The sequence below is a fragment of the Apis mellifera genome, linkage group LG8 (assembly GCF_003254395.2).
Source record: "Apis mellifera strain DH4 linkage group LG8, Amel_HAv3.1, whole genome shotgun sequence".
Taxonomy (NCBI): domain Eukaryota; kingdom Metazoa; phylum Arthropoda; class Insecta; order Hymenoptera; family Apidae; genus Apis; species Apis mellifera.
In genome coordinates, this window is record NC_037645.1 from 12,682,339 (window position 1) to 12,704,555 (window position 22,217).

Below are 22,217 nucleotides of genomic sequence, written 5' to 3' on the forward strand. Positions count from 1 at the left end.
ATTATCGTCAAAATATTTTTAATCGTATATTTATTCAAAATATATTTAAAATATATTCAAATAATTTTTAATATTTTATTAAAAATGATTCATAGTTTGAAATAATTTTTATACTTTACATTCATTTATAAATATATTTATTTATATAATTATTCTAATTAATAATATTAATTCTAAATAATATCAATAAACTCCGGCAATGAAAAAATTTTATTTCGTATAAATGATGCTTATTTGTAATTCAAAAAGAATAATAACTAATAACATTGTATGTTGGAAATTTTTAGGTTAATACACTATTGTTTCCAAGGATCAACAATATCAGCAATATAACTTAAAAAAAGTAAATATATTTAAATATATTTAAATAAAATAAATAGTAAAAGTAATACTAAAATTTTATGCATATCATTTCATGAAATATGTAACAATGTGATTATTGATTAGTGATTCATAATATTCTATACTTTTTTTTTCTTCTCATAAGCAAAAATTAAAACATTTTTTCATTTTTAATTTAACTAATAAACTGTATATATATATATTTGTTCTATTTTATTTTGATTTCTTATCCTTATCAATTAATATCAGATTCATAATCAAATAAAGTTAATAATGATAAATTAAAAAAATTGCTGAAAGTTGCCCAAAATTGAAAAACTTTTTAAAGAATTTATTGAATATAATATGTATATATATATAAGATTTAATAATGATATTATTGTTATACAGTATTGTAATTATATAATATTATCGAATATAATTATTTTACTTATTTGTTGCATATAATGAAAGAGAAGGAAAAAATTGATTGATCTATATATAAAATATTTAAAATAATATAACCAATTGTGCAATTATAATATATAATATATAAATACTGTAAATGAAATAATATTAAGAATATATAATTAGATATATAGATAATGTCAGTTAAGTCAGTTAATTCAAAAAACAACAAATTCATTTTTCACTTTTGTTAATATAACTTTTTCCAATAGAATTAATTTCTTTTAAAATTTCTTTTCTATTTTACTTTTAAAAATATAAATATAAAAATATGCTATTTCATCAAAAATAAATTGCATGATAGTAATTATTATTCTATACGCTACAAAATATAGCAGATAATAAATAATTTTTAATTATCAATTGCTTATTGATAAAATAAATATTATAATTATAAATATTATAATTCATTATATTTATTCGATAATATTAGACATTTTAAAAATAATTAACTTCTATTTTTTATTATATTTTTCAAATATGTTGTGTATTTATTCTATTTCTTATATATATTAAAATTTTTCCATATATTTGTAAAAATAATTAATAATATTACGTCAATTTATATCAAGCAATTAAATCATAAGATCATAAATACTAAATAATATTTATTTCTAAGATATACAAAGTATTTAATATTAATATATTTGTTATATTAAATAACAATCTAATATATATATATAAAATTGTATAATAATGATATTTAATGTTAAAATATTATAAAAAATTACTTTTAATATTAATTAATACATACAAGCATCATAAATTCAAAAATTCAAATTCATTTCAAATTTTTATCTATTATAAAAGCATACATAATATAGATAATGTGAGATATAATATAGGTAATATAAATTTTTTACTTAACTTATTAACTTAATTATTACTTAATTAGTTAATAGTACTTAATTATTAAACAAATTATTAAATTATTAAAACAAAATTAAAATATTAAAATATTTTAATAATGTAACCCAAAAATTAATATATAATATACAAACATACATACTAATGATTTTGAAATAAGATATATTCAAAATATTATTACTATAATTATGTTATATATTATGCGATTATGCATAACCAAATATATATATATATATTTACATATATATATATACATACCTAACCTAAAAGATAAATTTAAAACTAATCATAGTATTATATTACTTATCCATGCGAAACGATATAAACATTTTTTTTTATTAAACGAAAAAATGTAAAATGAAAAATGTATTGCTACAAAATCAAAAAAGGAAGGAAAATAAAATAAAGGTGGGGCGTGTAATGTATGAGCAAGATAGGATAAGGACGAAAGGATAAGAAAGAGAGAAAGAAGGGTGGTGGCATAAAATTAAGCGTATGATACTCGTGGCGTTTCAGTCATTGGATTGCACGTATGGTGTTAGTGATCTATCGAAATGTCTTTGACCGGTCTTGACTTGATCAGTATCATTCAATCCTTTTTTGCGTGAAAGTGAATATATAATATATATACATATATATACATATATATATAAATATAATATAAATATATAAGTAAAATTATCAAAATATCATCAAGTTTATCTTTATTTTCAGAAATTCATATAATAATATAAAATATTATGATATAAAAATTTTTTTGATTTTCGTGTTTCCTTTGTGTATATTTGTTATACTTACATACGACATTAAGGTTAGAAAAATCACTAGATATATAGATTATTCAATGTATCAAACTGTACACAAAATTGTTAAACAATAAATACTTATAATAAATTATAATATATTTATTATATGAATGTAAGAAATAAAATGTGTTAGGAAAATATAATGTCATCAAGTTTTATCGAAGAATTTAAATTGTAACTTTAGTGGCAAACAGAAGGATCGAAACTGTTGGTGGAAGCAGAAACAGGTCATGAGAATGACGTAAGTTAACGGATCTCCGTATGGATAAATAATTTATAGAAAAGAACAAATGAAGTGAATAAAAAAAAAAAGAAAAAAATTTTTGTTAGATTTGAAAGAAAACTTGTTATAGTATGTTATTGTACACGTGCTATCACGTATGTTGTGTAGTATTAAAAAAAAAAACATTAAAAAGAAATTATGTTTAATAATATAGGTATGTACATGTTAATTATATTAATTTCGCTTTTGCGAAGTTTTAAAAATTATTTTACTTTGCGTTTAATATATATATATATATATATATATATATATATGCATTTAGAAGTAATTTAAAAACTGTTTATAAAATATATATATAAATTTAAGTATATTTAAATTTTTATGATTACTGTATATGTATATGATATAGAATATATTTATAACATTTATTTAAACATTAACTTGTTATAAATCTTTTGAAAGGAAACTATATAGTTACACGTTATTAATATTTCTTTTCTATTTTTTTAATTAAGTTTAAAATTTAATTTTTTGAAATTATTCAACTTCCACTATTAAATTATTTATTATTGTGTCATACTTATTTTATATTTATATTTTATAAGTATTCTTGTTATTCTGAATTTGTATCAATGTAGGATATTCTTAAAATATTTATAAAATCTTATAAATTTATTATATCTTACCGATTAATCAACTTTTCCAACAATTATCTTTTCCAACAAATATCTTTGTCAACAATTAAACAATATTAAAATTTTGTTATATATTACTTTTGAATAAAACGTATCAAAAATAATATATTTTATGAAATAATGATTTATCAAATTATTTTTTCTAATATATTTAAGAAAAAGAATTAAAAAGTTGTTAAAATTAAGAGGATAAGATAAATAAGTTAAGCCCAAATATATAACTCATAAATAATATTATCATTTTCACTTAAATATATTTTTTTCACATCTTACTTTTTATCATTGGAAAGTATAATTGTAATCTTTTTACTGTTTAATTTGATTATGATAGTAAATTGGTTAAGTCACTATCAATTTATTCGTTCAATTTCAATTTTTTTTTCAATTATTTCTATTAAAATATGTTATATTTTTTATAAATTATGATTAAACTATATATATATATATATATATATATAGAAAGTATAATCTGTTCAAATTGTAAAATATGTGAATAATATGTATGAAATGCATAAATATCTATAATCTACACAATATTTTATTATAATTTAATACATATATTATTATAATTTGACTAAATAATAATAATAATAATAATGGAATAAAATTTTTCATCATTATATAATATTAAAATGATGTGCACATATTTGGAAAGTATAAAGAGAAATTGGTTCAAAACAGATATAGGTTTTTTTTGCTTTATATTTTAATCTTAGTATTGTTATTTTTTAGAAATAACATTTCATAGAAATTTTATATTTTACTTATATTATATTTTACTTATATTATTTACTTATATTATCTTATATTAATTGTTGTTTATATATTAGTTATAATTCAATTATATTGGTTGCTATGGCTTTGGTAAATGTGTCATGAAGTATGCTTATAAATTCACAATGCAATAGTGAAAGGGAATATAAGGGTAACTCGGACTTGACCTAACGTGGGAGAGGGGCGTATATCCGTTCAAATGACTTTCATATTTGACCAAAACTAAACTATTAGACAATACATATACATTTAAAATAAGCATAATGACGTGTGAAAGAATACGTACTATAAGTATGTATATATCATACATAATATGTTTTTTTTTTTTATATCGTTCGATTAATACAAGATTGATTAATTCGAGAAACAAGCATCAATCAAATTGAATAGTTGAAACTTATACGCGATGATTTAGCTTTGTTGTATTTAAGAAATATAAGTGCATTTTTTTGTAAATACAATTTTATATGTTTTTTCACATAAATTAATCTTTATCCAAAAGATAAAGAAGCATTATTAATATTTACAAGATATTATGAAAAATATTAATTGTAGAATTTTTTATTAATATCGCTTTGACAATATTTCTCATTTTTATCGATCTCTCTTTATAAATAATATCCGTAAAAATAAATAGCGAATCATTTCAATCGCATTCCATCAAATTGTCATTAAAATTTTCCGTGGATGAAGCGATATCTTCGAATTATGAGTGCATTAAATTTTATCTCTATTATCGAGCAAATCTATTTTATTCATCGTAAAGAATCTATATGTCATCACAAATAATAATTCGATGAAAAAATGGCTGGATTGATAGATTAATAATAATTGATTTCACAGAAAAACACATGGGGGTGGGGGGGGGGGGAAGAAACGAAATGTTTAAAACAAATTTTACACTTTTCTTCATTCTTCACGATGTTTACGATAATATCTTGATTTATGTTGCGAATGATTATTATCAAATTTACATTCATATAAGATAATTATACAAATATTATTCAAAATTTATACGTGTATAAAATTCAAAGTAAAAATATAATTTTAAGACAATTTTTTTTTTGCAAAATATTTCTCAAAATTTATTCTTATTATATTTTTATAATTCTTATAAAAATTATTTAAAAAGTACCGTTTGGTTAAATTGTAATAATTACTTGCTGCTTACTTTTTGATTTTATAATTTTATCAATTAATCATAAAGTATAATTATATCTTAGTCTTGTCTTTATAATATTTCTGATAGTTGATATTCTAATTGTTCATTATTTCGAATATATGAATATATATGTATATATGTATATAAATTTTCATAAATTAGAATAAGAAATCTATGAAAAATTTAACTATTTTTGTGAGAATTTAATAATTTTTAAATATTTTTGCCATCAAAATATTTTTTCCATTTCTTTTTCTTACATAGTATCTTTTATTTCTCTTCACTATATAGAGTAAAATGTTAGATATCAATTACAATTTATTTTTTTTTTTTTGTATAACAGGATATTGAAATGACTCTCAAAAGTTATATATACGATTAAATAAGGAAAATGATATCGAGATTGCCTTATGGTTTCAAATGAATCCTGGTCTCGAATCATGTGGCGCAGCAATACTGAACGGTGGTCCGGAACAATTCCAAGGAACAAGTATGCAGGGTAAATATTGATATGAAATTAAGCATGTATATAAATTTGTACATATATAAATTTTCTATAAATATTTCCAGTGTTTACATGCGCATGTGTTGTACGCATATCCATATACACAAAATCTTTTAAGCGTTTGTAATTGAAAAACTGAAATGTAATTTTATAATCTTCAATTTTTATTTTATAATATCCCAGATCGCAGTAAAATTGCTTAACCGTTGAATTACTTTTTTCTCACGTTCTTTAAGATAAGACAACGCACAGTTTAGGAGTTTCGAATGGTAACAAAAGTGTGACCTCAGACCGTATGAAATCTATATACTTTTGTTTATATTTCATTGCAGAGTCGCTTTGTGAGACTCGAAAGACAAATTATTTTTCCATTGTTTAAATAAATTTACGAAACAAGATTTAGAAGATTTTGACGATAAATAAATCAAAAATATATAAAATGAGTGAAAAACGAGGCACAAAAGCATTAGAATTGTGGTGCCGTCGAATAACCGAAGGTTATCCTGATGTAAATGTACAAAATATGACAACTTCTTGGAAGGATGGCCTCGCATTTTGTGCGATGATTCACCATTTCCGGCCTGATCTCATGTAAGTAAAATAGTAGTCAATAATAGTCATAGATATTACAATGAAAATGGTCAATTTTTTAATATTTTCCAATTATTTTATAATTTTTATTCGAATTATTCATCGATATTATAATAAAATGTCAAAAGTATCATATTATTATGTACGAATTAATTATTATAATTAATAATCGAATAAGAATTAATTATTTATAAAAAGATACACTTGATCAATTTTAAAGATCTTGATATATATAACATCGAAATCAATGTTTTAAATAATTTTCTTTATTTATATACATAACCGTCATTTGATGTACACAATAGTTTCGATATTTTGATACGCGATATTTGTAAAATTTCAGATTTGAATTTAACGTAGTAACGTTTGATTTTAATTAAATTTGAATTTTTTTTTACTCGAAGCTTAAGCTTGGAAGATAGATTTATCTATGACAAATAATTTGGCACAATTTATTAGATTTAAAAACAAATTCGATTTCTTTTCTAAATTGAACTTATCACTTATATATAAAATATAAAGAAACAACGCAATTTTTATTTTTCAAAATAAATTACTATTATTTTGAATTACATATTTCGTTCCATTTTTAAAAATTTCATCAACTTTTGCAATTTTCGAAATTCATTTATTCGTTCATATTATATATTCGTACAATGTTTTGAATAATTTTGTTCGAGATATAGTAACACGTTGAAATAACCGATAAAAATAATTTACTTTTAATATCGATTGCAGTGACTTTGACAATTTAGACAAGAACGACGTGTATGGGAACAATGAATTGGCTTTTAGAGTCGCGGAACAACATCTTGGAATCCCAGCACTTTTAGACGCAGAAGACATGGCTTCCTGTGCTGTACCTGATCGATTATCAATTCTTACTTATCTTTCGCAATTTTATCAAACTTTTAGCGGTAAGTCCCACAGAAATAACAATAATTATTACTGTATCCAATTTTCGAAAAAGAATTTAAAATCTATTAAATTTGATAACGATGAGTATACGAATAAGTGATAACTCGATAGATAACATATTATAATCTGGAATTTTTTAATTTTTTTGATTCTTCTATAGCGTTATAATAATACGTAATATTCAAACGTTAATATTTTTAAAGATTTTTGAGGAAGAAACAATTTTAAATAACGAAATATTATTTGGAAAAATAAAATCGGTTAGATCTTATTTTTTAACTAAATAACCTTCCTTAATTTTTTATATTTTTATTAATTTATTTTATTTTTACATAATAAACAAGTAACTATCGTTATCATGTATGCTTGGCATTGTGATATCATTTGCCTAGCACAGCATCTCGAGAAAAGCAACACATTGCGACATACTGGTGTCATTTTGAATGATATAAACGATTCATTATATCGAAAGGTAGATATACGAAGGAAAAATATCGGCAAGGTTGAAAAAGAAAATTTTCAACACTTTTTTCGATTCAATTTGTATCAAAGAGAAAATTGAATTCATGAACGAGCTGCAGAAAAAGTATGTAATTGAACAGAATTATTGCGTAGATCGATAACACAACCGAATCAACCGAATCGATCGAATCAATATTTTCCTCTCGTTCAATTTTTATTATTCTTATGCGTGCAAATGAAACCGCACGCCGCTTTTGTAAATGTTTAACCGTCTAACCTTTTTCTGCTATACTTGTGATAACGGATATTTATCTTTATTATTTTCAGTACTCACAATATCAATCGAAATTTAATTTTCATTACTTATTTCAATATCTATCGATTCATTACATTTAAATCGCGATATATAAAATATCGTCATACATATATATAAATATTTGTACGAGATATATATTATTTTTTTTTATTCTTATAGGTTCATCACCAACACGACCTCCAGTGAATAGAACGACTGAAACCACAGAGGAAAGAATCACGCAAGTGCCTGAATCTCCAAAAGAAAAGGTACAGAAGCCTTTGTTGTACGAAACGTAGAAAATTTTGGATCTTTCCCAAGTTAATTAATTCCAATTAGTTTAAAAATTGAATTGTAGGTTACGAATCCTTAAATCTTTGTTACACTTGGAATAATATAGTTTATATTTTTTAACAATAACGACTATGCAAATATAGGGCATTTATCACATTCATTATACGTAGATGAAAGCAATATTTTATCGATATAAACATTCTCTTTCGAAAAAAGAGACAAACAACAAAATTAAGTTAAACAAGAAACAAAATTAAATTTACAAAGAGAAAAAAAAAATCTTATTCATCCGAAAAGTCTATTCTTTTGCTCTCTTTTTTTTATGTTTCTTCTGTAAAATATATTTGTACGTTACATGTAATAATCGCTAAAATTTATCGTTAATTTATCATTTACTATTTTTAAGTTAAGTTTTATTTTATTCGCTTATCTATATTGTTATTTTAATAAAAAATTTGATATTTTTTTATATCGTTTGATATCATTTGATACATTTATATATATTTAAAGTAATTTTAATTCATATTTTTAAAATAGTATTTACATATATTTTCAAATTCTCTACATATTTGAGCCCTCACTTTTTTTTGTTCAATAGGAAAAAGTAATGAATACAATTTTGCGACAGTAGTAAGTTTTCAATTCCACGTACAATTTATTCGTATTTTTCTAAAATGAAAAGATAAATTTTAATAATAGTAACAAATGTTGTATAAATATATAGAAAAGTAATTTGCATTTATTTAAATTATTTTTAAAATATCGATAATATCGAACTGTTGTATTATATTATCAAAACGAATATCAGTGAAACCGGAAGAGTATGTTACGTAGTTCATTCGTAATGTTAATAATATGTAATGGTAAAATTGTATTTTCGTAGAACTGAATTATACCACTTTATATTTATTTATGTCATTTCATCATTTATTTTTTTTTTAAATTAACCAAGCAATGCATAAATTTTAAATTCGAAGTAATCGAATTTGACTTTATCATATCGATGCGATGTTCTATTTGTATTATGAAAAAATTTGTATTATACGAAAAGTAAATTTTTTAAATTATCCGAAGAGAGAGAGGGAGAGAGAAAGAAAGAGAGAATGAGAGAAAGAGAGAGAGAGAGTGAGAGCAAGAGAGCTAGAGAGCGAGAAAAAGCTTTCGATGAAAACTATTTCCAGTTCATAGTTTGTTTTTTTACTCGCAAATACATATCTTACAAAATATAAAATATAACGATTAATATTTTTCTTTTACGTTACGAATAATTACTAAAAATAAAATGTGAACTATCGCTGAAAATTTGGAAAAATATATATTTAGAAAATATACATAAATTAAGTTTTTTAAATATGTCATGATGAAGAAAATATCTATTTTCTCAATAATATTTTTTCAATTTCGAGTTTTACAGAATACACAAAACTATATTATGGAAAAAGAAATTTATTTCCAAATAAAGGAAACGTTTCATCATTATTTTAACTACATATTTCAACTACGCTTAAAATTTTATAAAATTTTTTTTTTAAAGGTTAGAGAACAATAAGAGAAGGTTAGAAAACGTTTTTCGAAGAAACGTTCAATTCGATGATTATTTAAAATCATTTTTTAAATTGTAATTTATTTATATCATTACACATCATTTCAATATATTAATTATTCAATATGTCAATTGTTATAAATTTTATTTATTTTTGCATAGTTTTTTCCATATAATTTTTCTTTGTTCTTTATTATTACTTATTACTTTCTGCATGCACATCGCGTATTTATTTATTTATTTTTTTTTTTTTTTTTTTTGGTATAATTTCTGTAGAGAATATACGATTAATGCAAAATATTTAACGATAGCATTGTAATAGGGAGATCTATATTACTTTAAATAAATACGATCGACAAATATTTTTCTCGATCTCGAGATATTTCCTCGTTCTTCTCGTTTTTTGACTCTTACAATGAATATTTTTCTTTTAACTCATGTTTATTTTCGTATCGTACGTCGATAAATTCGTTCGTGTATTTTTTAACATACAATATATAAATGCAAAATAACTAATTGTTGAAAAATAGAAAAGAAAAATTGATGGCAAATGTGAATCGTTATAACTTTTTCACTATTCACGAAGCAAGAAGAATAACGATTCGATATATACTTATCGATTATTTATCAAGACAAATTCACGGACTGTTGAGAGGAGACGATATTATTAATTCTCCATATATGGAATTTCTATTGCTTGAACTTTGATACAAATTTCAGTGATGAGACATAAAATTGAAGTTTTTTCTATAACAAAGTTGCTTTTTAAAATATATCGCATATCGCATTTCGAATGTTATAGTAGTTTCTTCGCTACAATTTGTCGAGATAATAATTTGTCATGCTTTCTACCTTCGATTCTAAGATCATCTTGTATCGTAATTTACGCGGACAAAGTTTAGGATTTAGATTTTATTTTGAATCTAGAAATATATATTTTATTTAATTTTTAACGTTTTATATATAACTAAAAATAAACGAAGCTCTCGATTCAATTTTTTCTGTAAATCTTCCATAATTCTTGTTATTTTTTTTTTTCAAAAATATCGATATATATTTATTATGTTTGTCAATTTATTTGTCATATTTATCATTATTTCGTATGTAATCAACGATGTTATATAGATAGCAAAAAATCGGTCAACAACTTTAATAATGTACTTTATTTTTCATTAATATCCATTATCCGTATTACACATCGAATTCCTCCATGCGAGAAAGGATATATCGATGCGTGTGATCGAAGCCAGACATTTCATCATCTCTTTCACAAGTGATCATCTTCATCTCCATTTCATTGAAAATAATTTTCACCATCCAACGTCTAGGGCAAGGATTGTCAGTCGTAGCCCTACTGATGAGTCTGACTGGCAATCCCCAGACAGTCATTTGTACGTATATTTCATCTTCGATTGTTCTCCATTTATCGCATAATCCGTTACATTGAACGAGATTAGGAGTAAGAGACAAGAATCCAGTTATATTTTTACGAATCGATTATGATATTCGAACGTGAACTACGTAGTGAAAACTGCGTAGTAAAAGTTTGCCAAAGATCTTCTATTCTTATGGGTGCACGTTTCATGCTATTTTTATTCGTCGTCGTTAGTCTTTTTGTTCCTCTTACAAGTTAATCCGTTTCTTTGAAAACAATTGAAAAACATTCACCACCCAACGTCTAGGGCAGGGGTTGTCAGTCGCGTAACTCCAGAGGTGAGTTTGGCTGCCAATCCCGAGACGAAACGTATCCCTCTTTACCCTATTATCTTTACTATTCGTTCTTTATTCTATTATTTCTACCAGCTACAATATATAAAAGTTAGAAAACTTTAACAATCAGTCCCATTCGATGTATCGGATTTTACATAATCGAGTCATTCTATTCATCATAATATATAATATAATATTTTATTTAAAAGTCAAGTTTCGATAAAAATAATAATACTCGTGTTCATTCTTCATCCATAATATATTCACTATTTTTAAACAAATTTCTTTTTGTTCTTCTTATTTGAAAAATAAAATATTTTCTTTTTTTTCGCGTTAAAATTGTCGTCAAAATAAGATAAATTTTTTGACGTTGAGTCAAAAGCGAATGTGACGTATCGATATTAAATCTTTAAATCTTTAAATCTTTCGTTTTTTTTTTATATCGTTTTCTATCGTTGCTTTTATCCGGGCAAAATACAGTGAGAAATTGAAATTATATTTTTAAAAAACGATATCACTAATAAAATTACGAACGATATTATTACACCAAACACATTAACACATTCATCATTCTTTTTCTATGTTATCAAAATATATAATAATAATAATAATATACGTAGAATATACTAAAATTGTTTCAAATTCTGCAGGAGGCGTCGTATCTGGGTATGCGGAAAGATCGCTGCGTTGTATGCGGACTCCCTATTTTCTTAGCGGAAAAATTGGTACTCGCTCGTGTCGCTTATCATCGTACCTGCTTTCGTTGCGCTCGATGTAACAATCAATTGACTATTGGTAATTATTACGAAACGGAAGAAGGACAATATTGCTGCGAAACATGTCCGGATGAAGAAATTCCGGTAGCCATAACGCGAAATTGCGACGAATCCTCGCAATTTAGTAGAGTTGAAAAAAACAAGATTGATTCGAATTATCAACAATTTCTTAGCGATGAAAAACATATAGATAAAAGAATATTTAGTCTCGATCCCGTTAACAAATTGAATCATCAAGATCGTATCGTCCCTGATTTACTGGCACAAACTTCTCGATTACGTTTTAATTTCATATCCAATCAGTTGTTGTTCGAAGAGGGTGAACAAAAATTTCTCGCCAATAACACGAATACAACGAATGAAAATCAAAGCAATTTCGATCGTAGCACAAATTTCACATCTTCGACTAACCGTAAATCCGAAAGCGAAAACGGTGAAAATAACGAACTCGATTCTTCGAAACTAGAATCGGCTTTGACCTCTTTGAAATTAGAATCCGTTGACAAGGAAAATATAACAAAGACGAACGACTACGACGATTATCACGTCGAATCAAGTACCAACGAACAAGACGAACAAAAGTCTGCCAATTCGTTTCAATTCGATTCAGTTACGGATAAATCACTTTGCGAATCTAACGATAAAAAATTAATAGATCAATCCGTTGAACGTATTCAACGTGATAAGAATACCTCTTCTATAATCGAAAAAATCAGGATTTTTGACAAGACGAGGCAAGATGAAATTAAAATGTACAATAACGAAGATCGAGATATCGAAACGTTAAACAGAAAGATACAAATGGAGGAATACGATGTAATAGGGAAAAGTGAAAAAAATTCGAAGATAAATTCAGATGCGACCGGGACCATCATCGGTCAAAATGCTGCTTTAAAAGATAACGTTATAAACGTTGAAACAAACGGTTCCACGCAAACGGATACTTTCGAACAATCGTTACCACATGCGACCGAAATTAATGAAAATTTATCAATTCTTTCGGACACAACATGTAGGGAATTTGAAACATGTACAACGGTTGCGACAAACATAAATTCTAATCTAAACGAAGATTATCCTGAAGATTTGAATCCCTTTAAGAGTGACGAAGAAGAAGAAGAAGAAGAAAAAGAAGAAGAAGAAGAAGAAGTAGAAGTAGAAGTAGAAGTAGAAGAAGAAGAAGAAGAAGAAGAAATTTCTGACAAATATGTGACAATTATGAATATTTCAGAAACTAGTAAAATTTTAACAAATCCATTCGAAAATGAAGAAGAAATAAAAAGAAAAGAAATTATTCCGCCGAGACCAGCGATCAGATCTAATTTTAACGGTAATACAATTAACCGACAATTTTCCAAAGAAAGACCAACAAAAAGACGTTTAGCCGCACCACAAATTAATTTAAATCCATTTTGGAGCGACGAAGATGATCATAATAGCGATTTGGAATCTAAAGAAAAAACATGTGAAACGATGCCTACACCTAAACCACGCACAATTAAGTACGTATAACGAATGAAACATTTTTTAAAGTAATATATTTTTGATCGATGGTGGTTAAATACCGATATAATGCTCTAAATTTAAAAAATGGAAGGCGGTAAATTTCCATGTATAAATTTCCATGTGATGCTTTATATCCTGGCTAAAGAATTTTGCTTTGCAAATTGATTATCGCTATTCCCATCATTTCTCGAGAGCGTCTTCGTTATATTAAATATAGCTTTTCTAACAAGCCTATTCAACGTAAACAAAATATCGTCATTCATTTCGATATTTTCATTCCATTTTCCTTTTCATTCATCTTACATCGAAAAAAATTTTCTCGCTCTGTCAAGATATATTTTTATTTATTTATTATCTTATATAACGATTACAAAAGTATATCTTACAAATTTCTTGCAGTATATGCAGTATTGCATATACTCCTGCCAAAACGAAGCCTTAGATGCATTTTTATATCCTTACTTTTTGTCTTTGTTTATTTTTAATATTTAAATATTTCAACGTATTAAAATAATTTTTGAAAAAGTTTCTCTTCCCGTCTATTTCCAAACACCTTGTAATATATTATATATATTATGTACGTACATGTATTTATGTATATATACATAGAGTAGTATCGCTTTTTCCCGAGAATGATTCTCCGATCTTTCATTATAGAAACATTACTATTCTTTCTCGTTCTTTATTGTCGTTCTTTTTCTATTTCGTTGTACGTATCACTTTCTTTTCTCGTCATCATCGTGAAAACATAAACGTAAATTAAAATCGTAAATTAAATCAGTTTAATTGATTAAAAATCACATCATTATTAAATTAAATTAAACTACTGCATACTATAACGAATATATAACCGTATAGAAAATTTGCTACTTTTTTGGGGGAAAATTGGTAAAAAAAATATAATCTGTTTATGAAAATAAGAAAAGAATATTATACGTAAATTTCATTTTCGAAAGTTTAAAAATTTCGAATATGAAAATTAGAGGATCGAGACATGCGAGAAAATGTCGAGTCGGATTCCTTCGAAAGAAATATCTCAAAGTGATTCAAAATTGTCGGGCTTTTCAAGAATTTCAGGATTTATTTTTTTAATTTCGCTAATTAGAATAATCCCAAAACTATTATTCAATTCTTCGAGACACAAATGTCGTTTTATCGTTTCATCTTTTTTTCAATTATTAAAAAGGAAATGTTAAATAAAATATACCGAGGATCACCGGAGTTTATATCTGACTTTATTTTTTTTCTGTCTTGCATAACAGATTATAGTTAAGATCGAAGAACATTGGATCAAATGTTCGTCGATGCAACTGGCTTTCGTAGTAAAAAATATTTTTTTTAAGAATAATGAAGAATAAGAAAAATTTACTTTATCGAAATAACCGCCAAGATTATTTATAAATATAATAAAGATTTTAAAGATTAAATAATTGTTACTAAAGTTGCTTTAAAAAAAGAAAAAAAAATCACCAAGTGTACAGCGTGAGATGTTTGTGTTGTGTAATATAGAATAAAACGAAGAGAATAAGACAAACAATGATCAAACACTCTCAAAATCAAGAACAAGGAATATATTTTGCGACATGCAGATCTACTGGAGGAAATTTCACGTTCAAATTTACGGTCTTTAAAAAATGAAAATAAACGTTCGATTTGATATGAATATAACAATATGATAATAAAAAAATAAACATTTAAATTACATTTAATATTATTAATTTAATTTTGAAAATCTTGGAGAAGAAGAAAATCTTGAAAAAAGATCAGTGTTTTATGATATATGTATCTGTCGTACGTTTCCATATATTCGCGAAAATAAATCCAACAAATTTTTCTCCATTTCATATTTTATCTATCGAATCCGAAAGAAAGAATTCAAATTTATTTTGTTTTTCGCTTGTTTTTTGTTACAGACACGATGAGGGGATAAATGTAACCGAACGACAAGAATCGAGCCAAAATCACCATCATTCGCGCATATCGAATAATAATCTAAGAAGTCCAGAATCAAATATACGCATTGGAGGAACTTACAGAAAAAAGAAACCGGCTCCATTACCACCTACGAAAAAGGAATCGTGTCTTTCCGATCAACCTTCCATGTCCAAAGTAGAGTGCAATTTTAAATATATCTATAATATACATACATACATACATACATATAATTTCTGTACTATTCGATAGACATGTGAAAAATGATCGTTTCTCTTTTAAATCTTGTTTTATCACGTCTCATTAACAGATCGAAATTTATCAATTTCTTCGCTTTTACGTTTATACCATTCTTCAGATATATTATACGCACAATTCATATTATTTGTCGATCATTGAATTGAGTTGTCACGTAAATTGAATCTAAAGTATATACTCTATTTTATCCGATCTTATTCAAAACACTAATTTCTTTTTTCTTTTTTTTTTCTGAATGTATCGATGACCACGTTGAGAATCAATTATGCAATTATCGGAGTTCTTATCGTATATACGATGTCCGATCTAAAAAAATATCGATATAACTTTTATTTTATTAGGAATCATGCGTACACGTAACACCTAAGATGCGTAAGACGAAGCCAGCTCCACCACCACCACCACCACCATCACTACTACCATCAGCAGCATCATCATCATCATCACCGACAGTTCTAGCAGCGTCTAATTTTGAAGAATCTTCTATAAATCGATGTAACGCGTGGGAAGATCAAAAGACTAATAAAGATGAGACAAATAGAAATAGACAGAGTTTCACGCACATGTCATGCGAAGAAAATTTCCATTATATGTCATATTTAGATAAAAGTATGGAAGGAAAATGGAAAAGAAAGAAAGGACCTGCTCCGCCATGTCCAATACCACATAAAAGAAAGGTAAGTTTATATTTATTTTACATAAATTTTTTTTAGAAAATTTTGAAATAATAATAACAAATATCGAACTCTATAACTTGCGTTTTTCTTTTCATTTTTTTTTTCAAAATGTGTAATCACAACCTTCAAATTAAACTTTTACAAATAATTCTATCAATATTTTCTATTTTAATCTAATATTAATTTAATAATAATACAATTAATCTAATATTTTCATATTCACTGTTCGTAACATCTTAAAGTTTAAACGATTAAATTAATAAATTTTATTTTGAATTTTAGATAAAAGTAATGTCTCTTAAAGATGTTAAATTGGAGTTGGATGAAATAGAAGTGCAACAGCAAGGACTGGAAAAGCAAGGTGTACGATTGGAACAATTGATAAGAAGTAAATGCGAATCCGGATCCAGAACCGATAGTAATTATTCTAATACATATATATCTCTACTATATTTACACGTTGCCTAAAATAAAAACTAGCGATTATTCATTTGATATATAAACGCGATATATATATTTTTATTATAGAGACGAATGTGCTTGTAATTGTACAGGATATATATTGTATTCGGTCCATGAGATTGGAATAAAAACCGGAATAAAAACGAAAATTGATATGCGAAAATAACGAAAATTCAAATTCATTTTTCGATTGACTGAAACTACTATACTTGTATAAGATACTCTAAACGATTTTCAACAGATATATTTTTTTTAACGGATCATCAATTCATTAATAATTAAAAAATTCATTTTCGTTTTATTTTCTTGTATATCGCGGTCGTACCGTAAATTTTCCATCCAATTGAAATATTTATCAAACGTTACATTTTAATATATTCAACGTGTAATACATTAATAACATAAATATTACAGATATTTCTCTTGGAACCGACGTAGAAGAATTGGTTTTAGAGTTATTTACTTTGGTAAACGAGAAAAACGAGTTATTCAGGCGACAAGCTGAATTAATGTTGTTGCGAAGACAACAAAGATTAGAAGAAGAACATGCGGAGGTTGAATATCAAATTCGATGTTTAATGATGCAACACGATTCGACCAAAACGGATTTTGACAAACAAAGAGAAGAAGCATTGATACAAAGGTATAATATATTTATAACTCTTTTATTCTTTCTAATTAATATATAATACGTAGACCGTAATTAAAATATAAGTTAAATATAACTTATGAGGGATCATGAATAAAAAATAATTTTTAATCGCGTTTTCTTATATTCACAACAGGTTAGTGGAAATTGTAGAAAGACGCAACGAAATCGTCGATTGTTTAGAAATGGATCGTCGTAGAGAAATGGAAGAAGACTGGAGCATCCACCATCATATGGATTTGTTCGTTGGTAAATAAAATAATAAATTCGTTACGAATCTTTTCTTTTACGAATAAGATTATTAGATTGATAATAAATATATTTATTTAACAGCCAAAAACAAGAACGAATCATCGTTGTGTAACGATACGGATACGATAACCGAGAAGAAGAAACGAAAACAAAATAAACAAAAGGAGAAGATAAAAGAGAAAAAGCTGAAAAAAATATCGAAAAAAGATATCGATAAGGACGTGGATGAGATTGAATTAACGCTTAAACGACACACAAAACGAAAATGGTTTTAATTCGTATCGATGTAGCGTAATCGATATATTTATAAACCGTATCGTATAAATTTATACAAAATCGTTAACATAAATTAAGTTATTCGTAACATAAATTATCTTCGAAGAGACACGCCTGGAATTTTTCGGATCCACAATTGGTACGGATCCGTCAAGCATGTTTCGCGTCGCGACTCGGACTCCGAAAGTATCCTTCGTGTTAATCTCGAAAGATGGACGATCGATCGTAAAATATGCCGTACACGGTGAAACTTAAAATCGCTTCGCGATTAGTAATCTCGATATTATTGTTACTTCGTTGTCGAATCTCCACTCTGTACAAAGTATACTCACATAGCGAGATTCGTCACTCGATCTCGAGACAAATCTCATCGCGTTTAAGCTTATTTACTTATCACGCTGATTTAAAAAGTGAAAGGATAATACAAAAATCGAGACGATCACCCCGAGGACGTTATTGTATAAATTACCGATAGAAAATATCACCTCGAGGGTCATAGAGAAGAAGAGTTTATATTATAAAAACAAATATATACATGTCATTTACCGCAACAATGATATAAGATGAAAATTATTAGAGATTATTAGAGATGAAAGAATGAGTAAAACGAGTTTCAATTCTTGTAAAAAATTCCGTTAGAAAATTTTCGAAAGAATTCGAACTTGAAAATTATGAAAATCTCACGACGAAACCCTACTAGCAATAGTAAAAAATACAGACAAAAAAGAATAGTTCATTTTATATCGAAAATAACTAAAAAATGGCAAACGTTTTCAATTATGTTATCGTTGCAACTATACAGTAAGCGACATGATTTTTTTTTTTTACAAAGTTTATAACAATACACTTAAACACTTCGTGTAATATTTCAGATGTACAATTTTAATTAAATGTAATTACATATTCTTTATGTACACCATTATAACGTTTGTGTCAAATTACTAATAATACGGTTATATACGTATTAAAAAATAAATTTCTACAAAAAATTATATATATCGAAAGCAAAGATCACATCGAAGAATTAGAAAAACCGAATAAAATTTACATTCAATTTTATATCGTAATTATTTAAAAATTAATTCAATTATAATCGAAAAAATCTTGAAGACTTTAATACGATATACACGTAATATCCCGTCCATAAGTGGCCGGACACTTAAGATAGCGATTTTATACCATGAAACGATTCGTATTAAAATAAAATTAATATTTATTACGCACATATATCGTGCGGAGCTCTAGAATTTACCGCCTAGAAGAAATGCGGATCTAATCGGTCGAAACCATTCCTTTATACTAGTTTCGAAGGATATATCGCATAAGTAAGTTATTTTTTTTTTTTTTTTTTTTTTGGCAATAAGGATCAAGAAGAATCGCATCTATTAATTCGATGCGTAAAGGAAAAAGAATAGAAGGCAAGTAAGAGAGAGAGAGATATACTTTAAACATCGGCGAAAGTATCAAAAGCAAGAATAAGCTAGAAGAATCGAGGGAGAAATTTCTCTTGTCTTTGTGCCGTCCCAACGTCAAATTCCTGAGTTCCGCACAGTACTATAACGTTAAAAATATGTTAAATATGTCAAATTACACGTCAAAAATCTTATAAAAATAAATATATATACAATTAATTTTTTCATTCATATATTCGATTATCCTGCACCTACCATCACTTCAACTAATAGCGCTATTCTATTTTACAACGATGTTATTATTTTCTGAGCCATTCATCGTAATATTCGTAGTAATATTAATTTTTATTTTATCAATCGATCTTTTTTTTCATATTTGACTCGTATCGTTCCTTATTTTATCGAATCCTCGTAATTCGAAGAATATTTGATTCTTCCTTTTATCGTATTTATAATTACAATTATATTCTTATACTTTTATACTTTATTTATTTAACCATCATTCATATTTTAATATTTTATTTAATATATCGTATATCGATAAAATCTTTATTCGGAGAGCAGAAAGGAATACGTCCGTCCCCTTCCGTGTTCGAAAAGCGACTATGTTCAACCGATACATATACAATACCATCGACACGCATCGCGCCACTATTTACGTTCGCTATATTATTCGCTATAATATTCGCAACTTATTATTAATTTTCACTTTACTTTTTTTATATTTTATGAATCGTTAATATATTATTCCGTTAGGTTCGTTTCGTTATTTTTCGTTTCTTTAAAATTTAACGATTTAATTTTTTTTATCGATAATATTTTCGATAATTAGTTTTTTTTAATTTTTTTTTCATTATTATTAATTTATAAGACGCGTAAAAAAAGGTTCAAAGATTTCTTTCGTTTATCTTCTTAATTTTGTGGTTATTTTCGTGTGCAATTATCAGTATCGTTTAAATCTATCCAATATCGTTTACATTTAGTTAAACTTTTTATTATTTTTTTTTCCCGCATTATAAAGAGCAATATTTCCCGCTCGCAACTACCTCAAAAAATCGTATCGTTATTATCTTTGGAGATACAGCAGTCGAAAATTTACACAATTCCAAAGATTCTCCTCATACTTATACGACGATAGCGTTCAAAGCCTTCGATACAGAATAGCGAATGAAAATTAAATCGAAAGGGCAATATTTTCCGATCGCAACCATATTAGAAAATCGTAGGTATCGCTATAATCTTCGGAGATACAGCGATTCAAAGTTTACACAATTTTAAAGATTAAAAAATTTCCTCTCCTCGGAACGATTTATTATATAACTTATAAAATTCATTAATAATCTTTACACTAATATTTTTATTTCATTTAATTAATTTTTACACTATAATATTTTATTGACAGCGATAAGTCTTTAATCGGAGAGCAGAGAGAAACACTTCCGTTTCGTTCCGCGTTCGGAAACCGACTACGAATATATACAGTAATGATATATACAATAACCGATGCGTTATTATTTCTCGCGATTCACGTTCGCTATAATATTCGTAATAATATTCCAATAATATTCATAACGTTATTAATTTTATTATTTTATCAATCGGTGTTATATCATTACGATACGTTTGTTTTATTATTTTTCGTTTCTTTAAAATTTAACGGTTTAATTTTTTTAATATCGATAATATTTTCGATAATCAGTGTTTTTTAATTTTCTTTTTATTATAATTAATTTATAAGATGCATAAAAAACGTTTAATGATTTTTTTTTGTTTATTTTGTTAATTGTTCGATCATTTTTCGTTGGTATTATTATAGTATAATATAATATAAATATAATAGATATAGTTAAAGTATAGATACGCTTTTTATTTTTTTTTTGCAAAAATATCTTTTGCAAAAAAATACATTTTTGGCAAATTTATCATTGTTTTTCTTTTCTAATTTTTTTCTACGTTCTAATAGTTCTAAGAATAATTAATAATTTTAATCACTATATCTTTTCCCTCGATCTTTTCATTCGTATTTATGATTTTTGTTTTAATTTTCACGATTGACAATTGCGCGATTTTTTTTTCTTTTTCAATAGAGGAATTTTTACTGGAACATAGACGAAGGAAAAAAAAAGAAAACTAGGATGAAAGTTAAATTTCTTAAAAGAGACACCGTAAAATAGATAGAATTCGAAATTCGAAGGATGGATAGATCGTCAGGACAAACGTCGACAAACGACGCATCAATGATCGTCGGTTCGATTCTTATAGTACGGAGTTTAATTTTTGTTTTAATAAAAACGTTTTTTCTAGCGATGAAACGACGGAATACGATTCGGAAAGACAAAAGAAAATAAAAATTAAAAAAAAAAATTCGCGAAAAGCGTTCTCG

General features: G+C 25.7%; 1 protein-coding gene and 1 long non-coding RNA gene across 12 annotated transcripts; one reads left to right on the top strand and one right to left on the bottom strand.

Moving 5' to 3' along the window:
* The first annotated feature begins 2,002 nt into the window (after positions 1 to 2,002).
* Positions 2,003 to 20,053, top strand: LOC412959. 11 transcript variants are annotated; one of them, XM_026442103.1, is made up of 15 exons: positions 2,174 to 2,266; positions 2,647 to 2,703; positions 5,660 to 5,815; positions 5,887 to 5,963; positions 6,058 to 6,090; positions 6,154 to 6,412; positions 7,151 to 7,329; positions 8,268 to 8,356; positions 12,285 to 13,912; positions 15,830 to 16,025; positions 16,448 to 16,783; positions 17,066 to 17,201; positions 17,660 to 17,888; positions 18,031 to 18,143; positions 18,228 to 20,053. In XM_026442103.1, exons 6-15 carry the CDS (start codon positions 6,261 to 6,263, stop codon positions 18,419 to 18,421), a joined length of 3,252 nt encoding a protein of 1,083 aa, XP_026297888.1. In that variant the 5' UTR covers positions 2,174 to 2,266; positions 2,647 to 2,703; positions 5,660 to 5,815; positions 5,887 to 5,963; positions 6,058 to 6,090; positions 6,154 to 6,260; the 3' UTR covers positions 18,422 to 20,053. The 11 variants fall into 11 exon arrangements, with proteins under 11 accessions (XP_026297884.1, XP_026297887.1, XP_026297882.1 ...); XM_026442101.1 differs by lacking the exon at positions 2,174 to 2,266 and having other exon boundaries at positions 2,499 to 2,703; XM_026442102.1 differs by lacking the exon at positions 2,647 to 2,703 and having other exon boundaries at positions 2,170 to 2,266; positions 6,058 to 6,412.
* On the bottom strand, positions 2,138 to 2,593 carry LOC113218921. Its single transcript, XR_003305090.1, has 2 exons — positions 2,455 to 2,593; positions 2,138 to 2,251 (listed from the first exon to the last, which is right to left on the bottom strand). It is a non-coding gene; the product is annotated as an uncharacterized LOC113218921 (long non-coding RNA).
* Positions 20,054 to 22,217: the final 2,164 nt, after the last annotated feature.

Excerpts from the sequence above, each read along its gene's own strand:
- LOC412959 (XM_026442099.1), top strand. The coding sequence starts at position 6,261 with ATGAGTGAAAAACGAGGCACAAAAGCATTAGAATTGTGGTGCCGTCGA. Across the intron at positions 16,026-16,447 it reads ATCAACCTTCCATGTCCAAA|GAATCATGCGTACACGTAAC; the intron begins GTAGAGTGCAAT and ends TTATTTTATTAG. Across the intron at positions 17,202-17,659 it reads ATCCGGATCCAGAACCGATA|ATATTTCTCTTGGAACCGAC; the intron begins GTAATTATTCTA and ends TAAATATTACAG.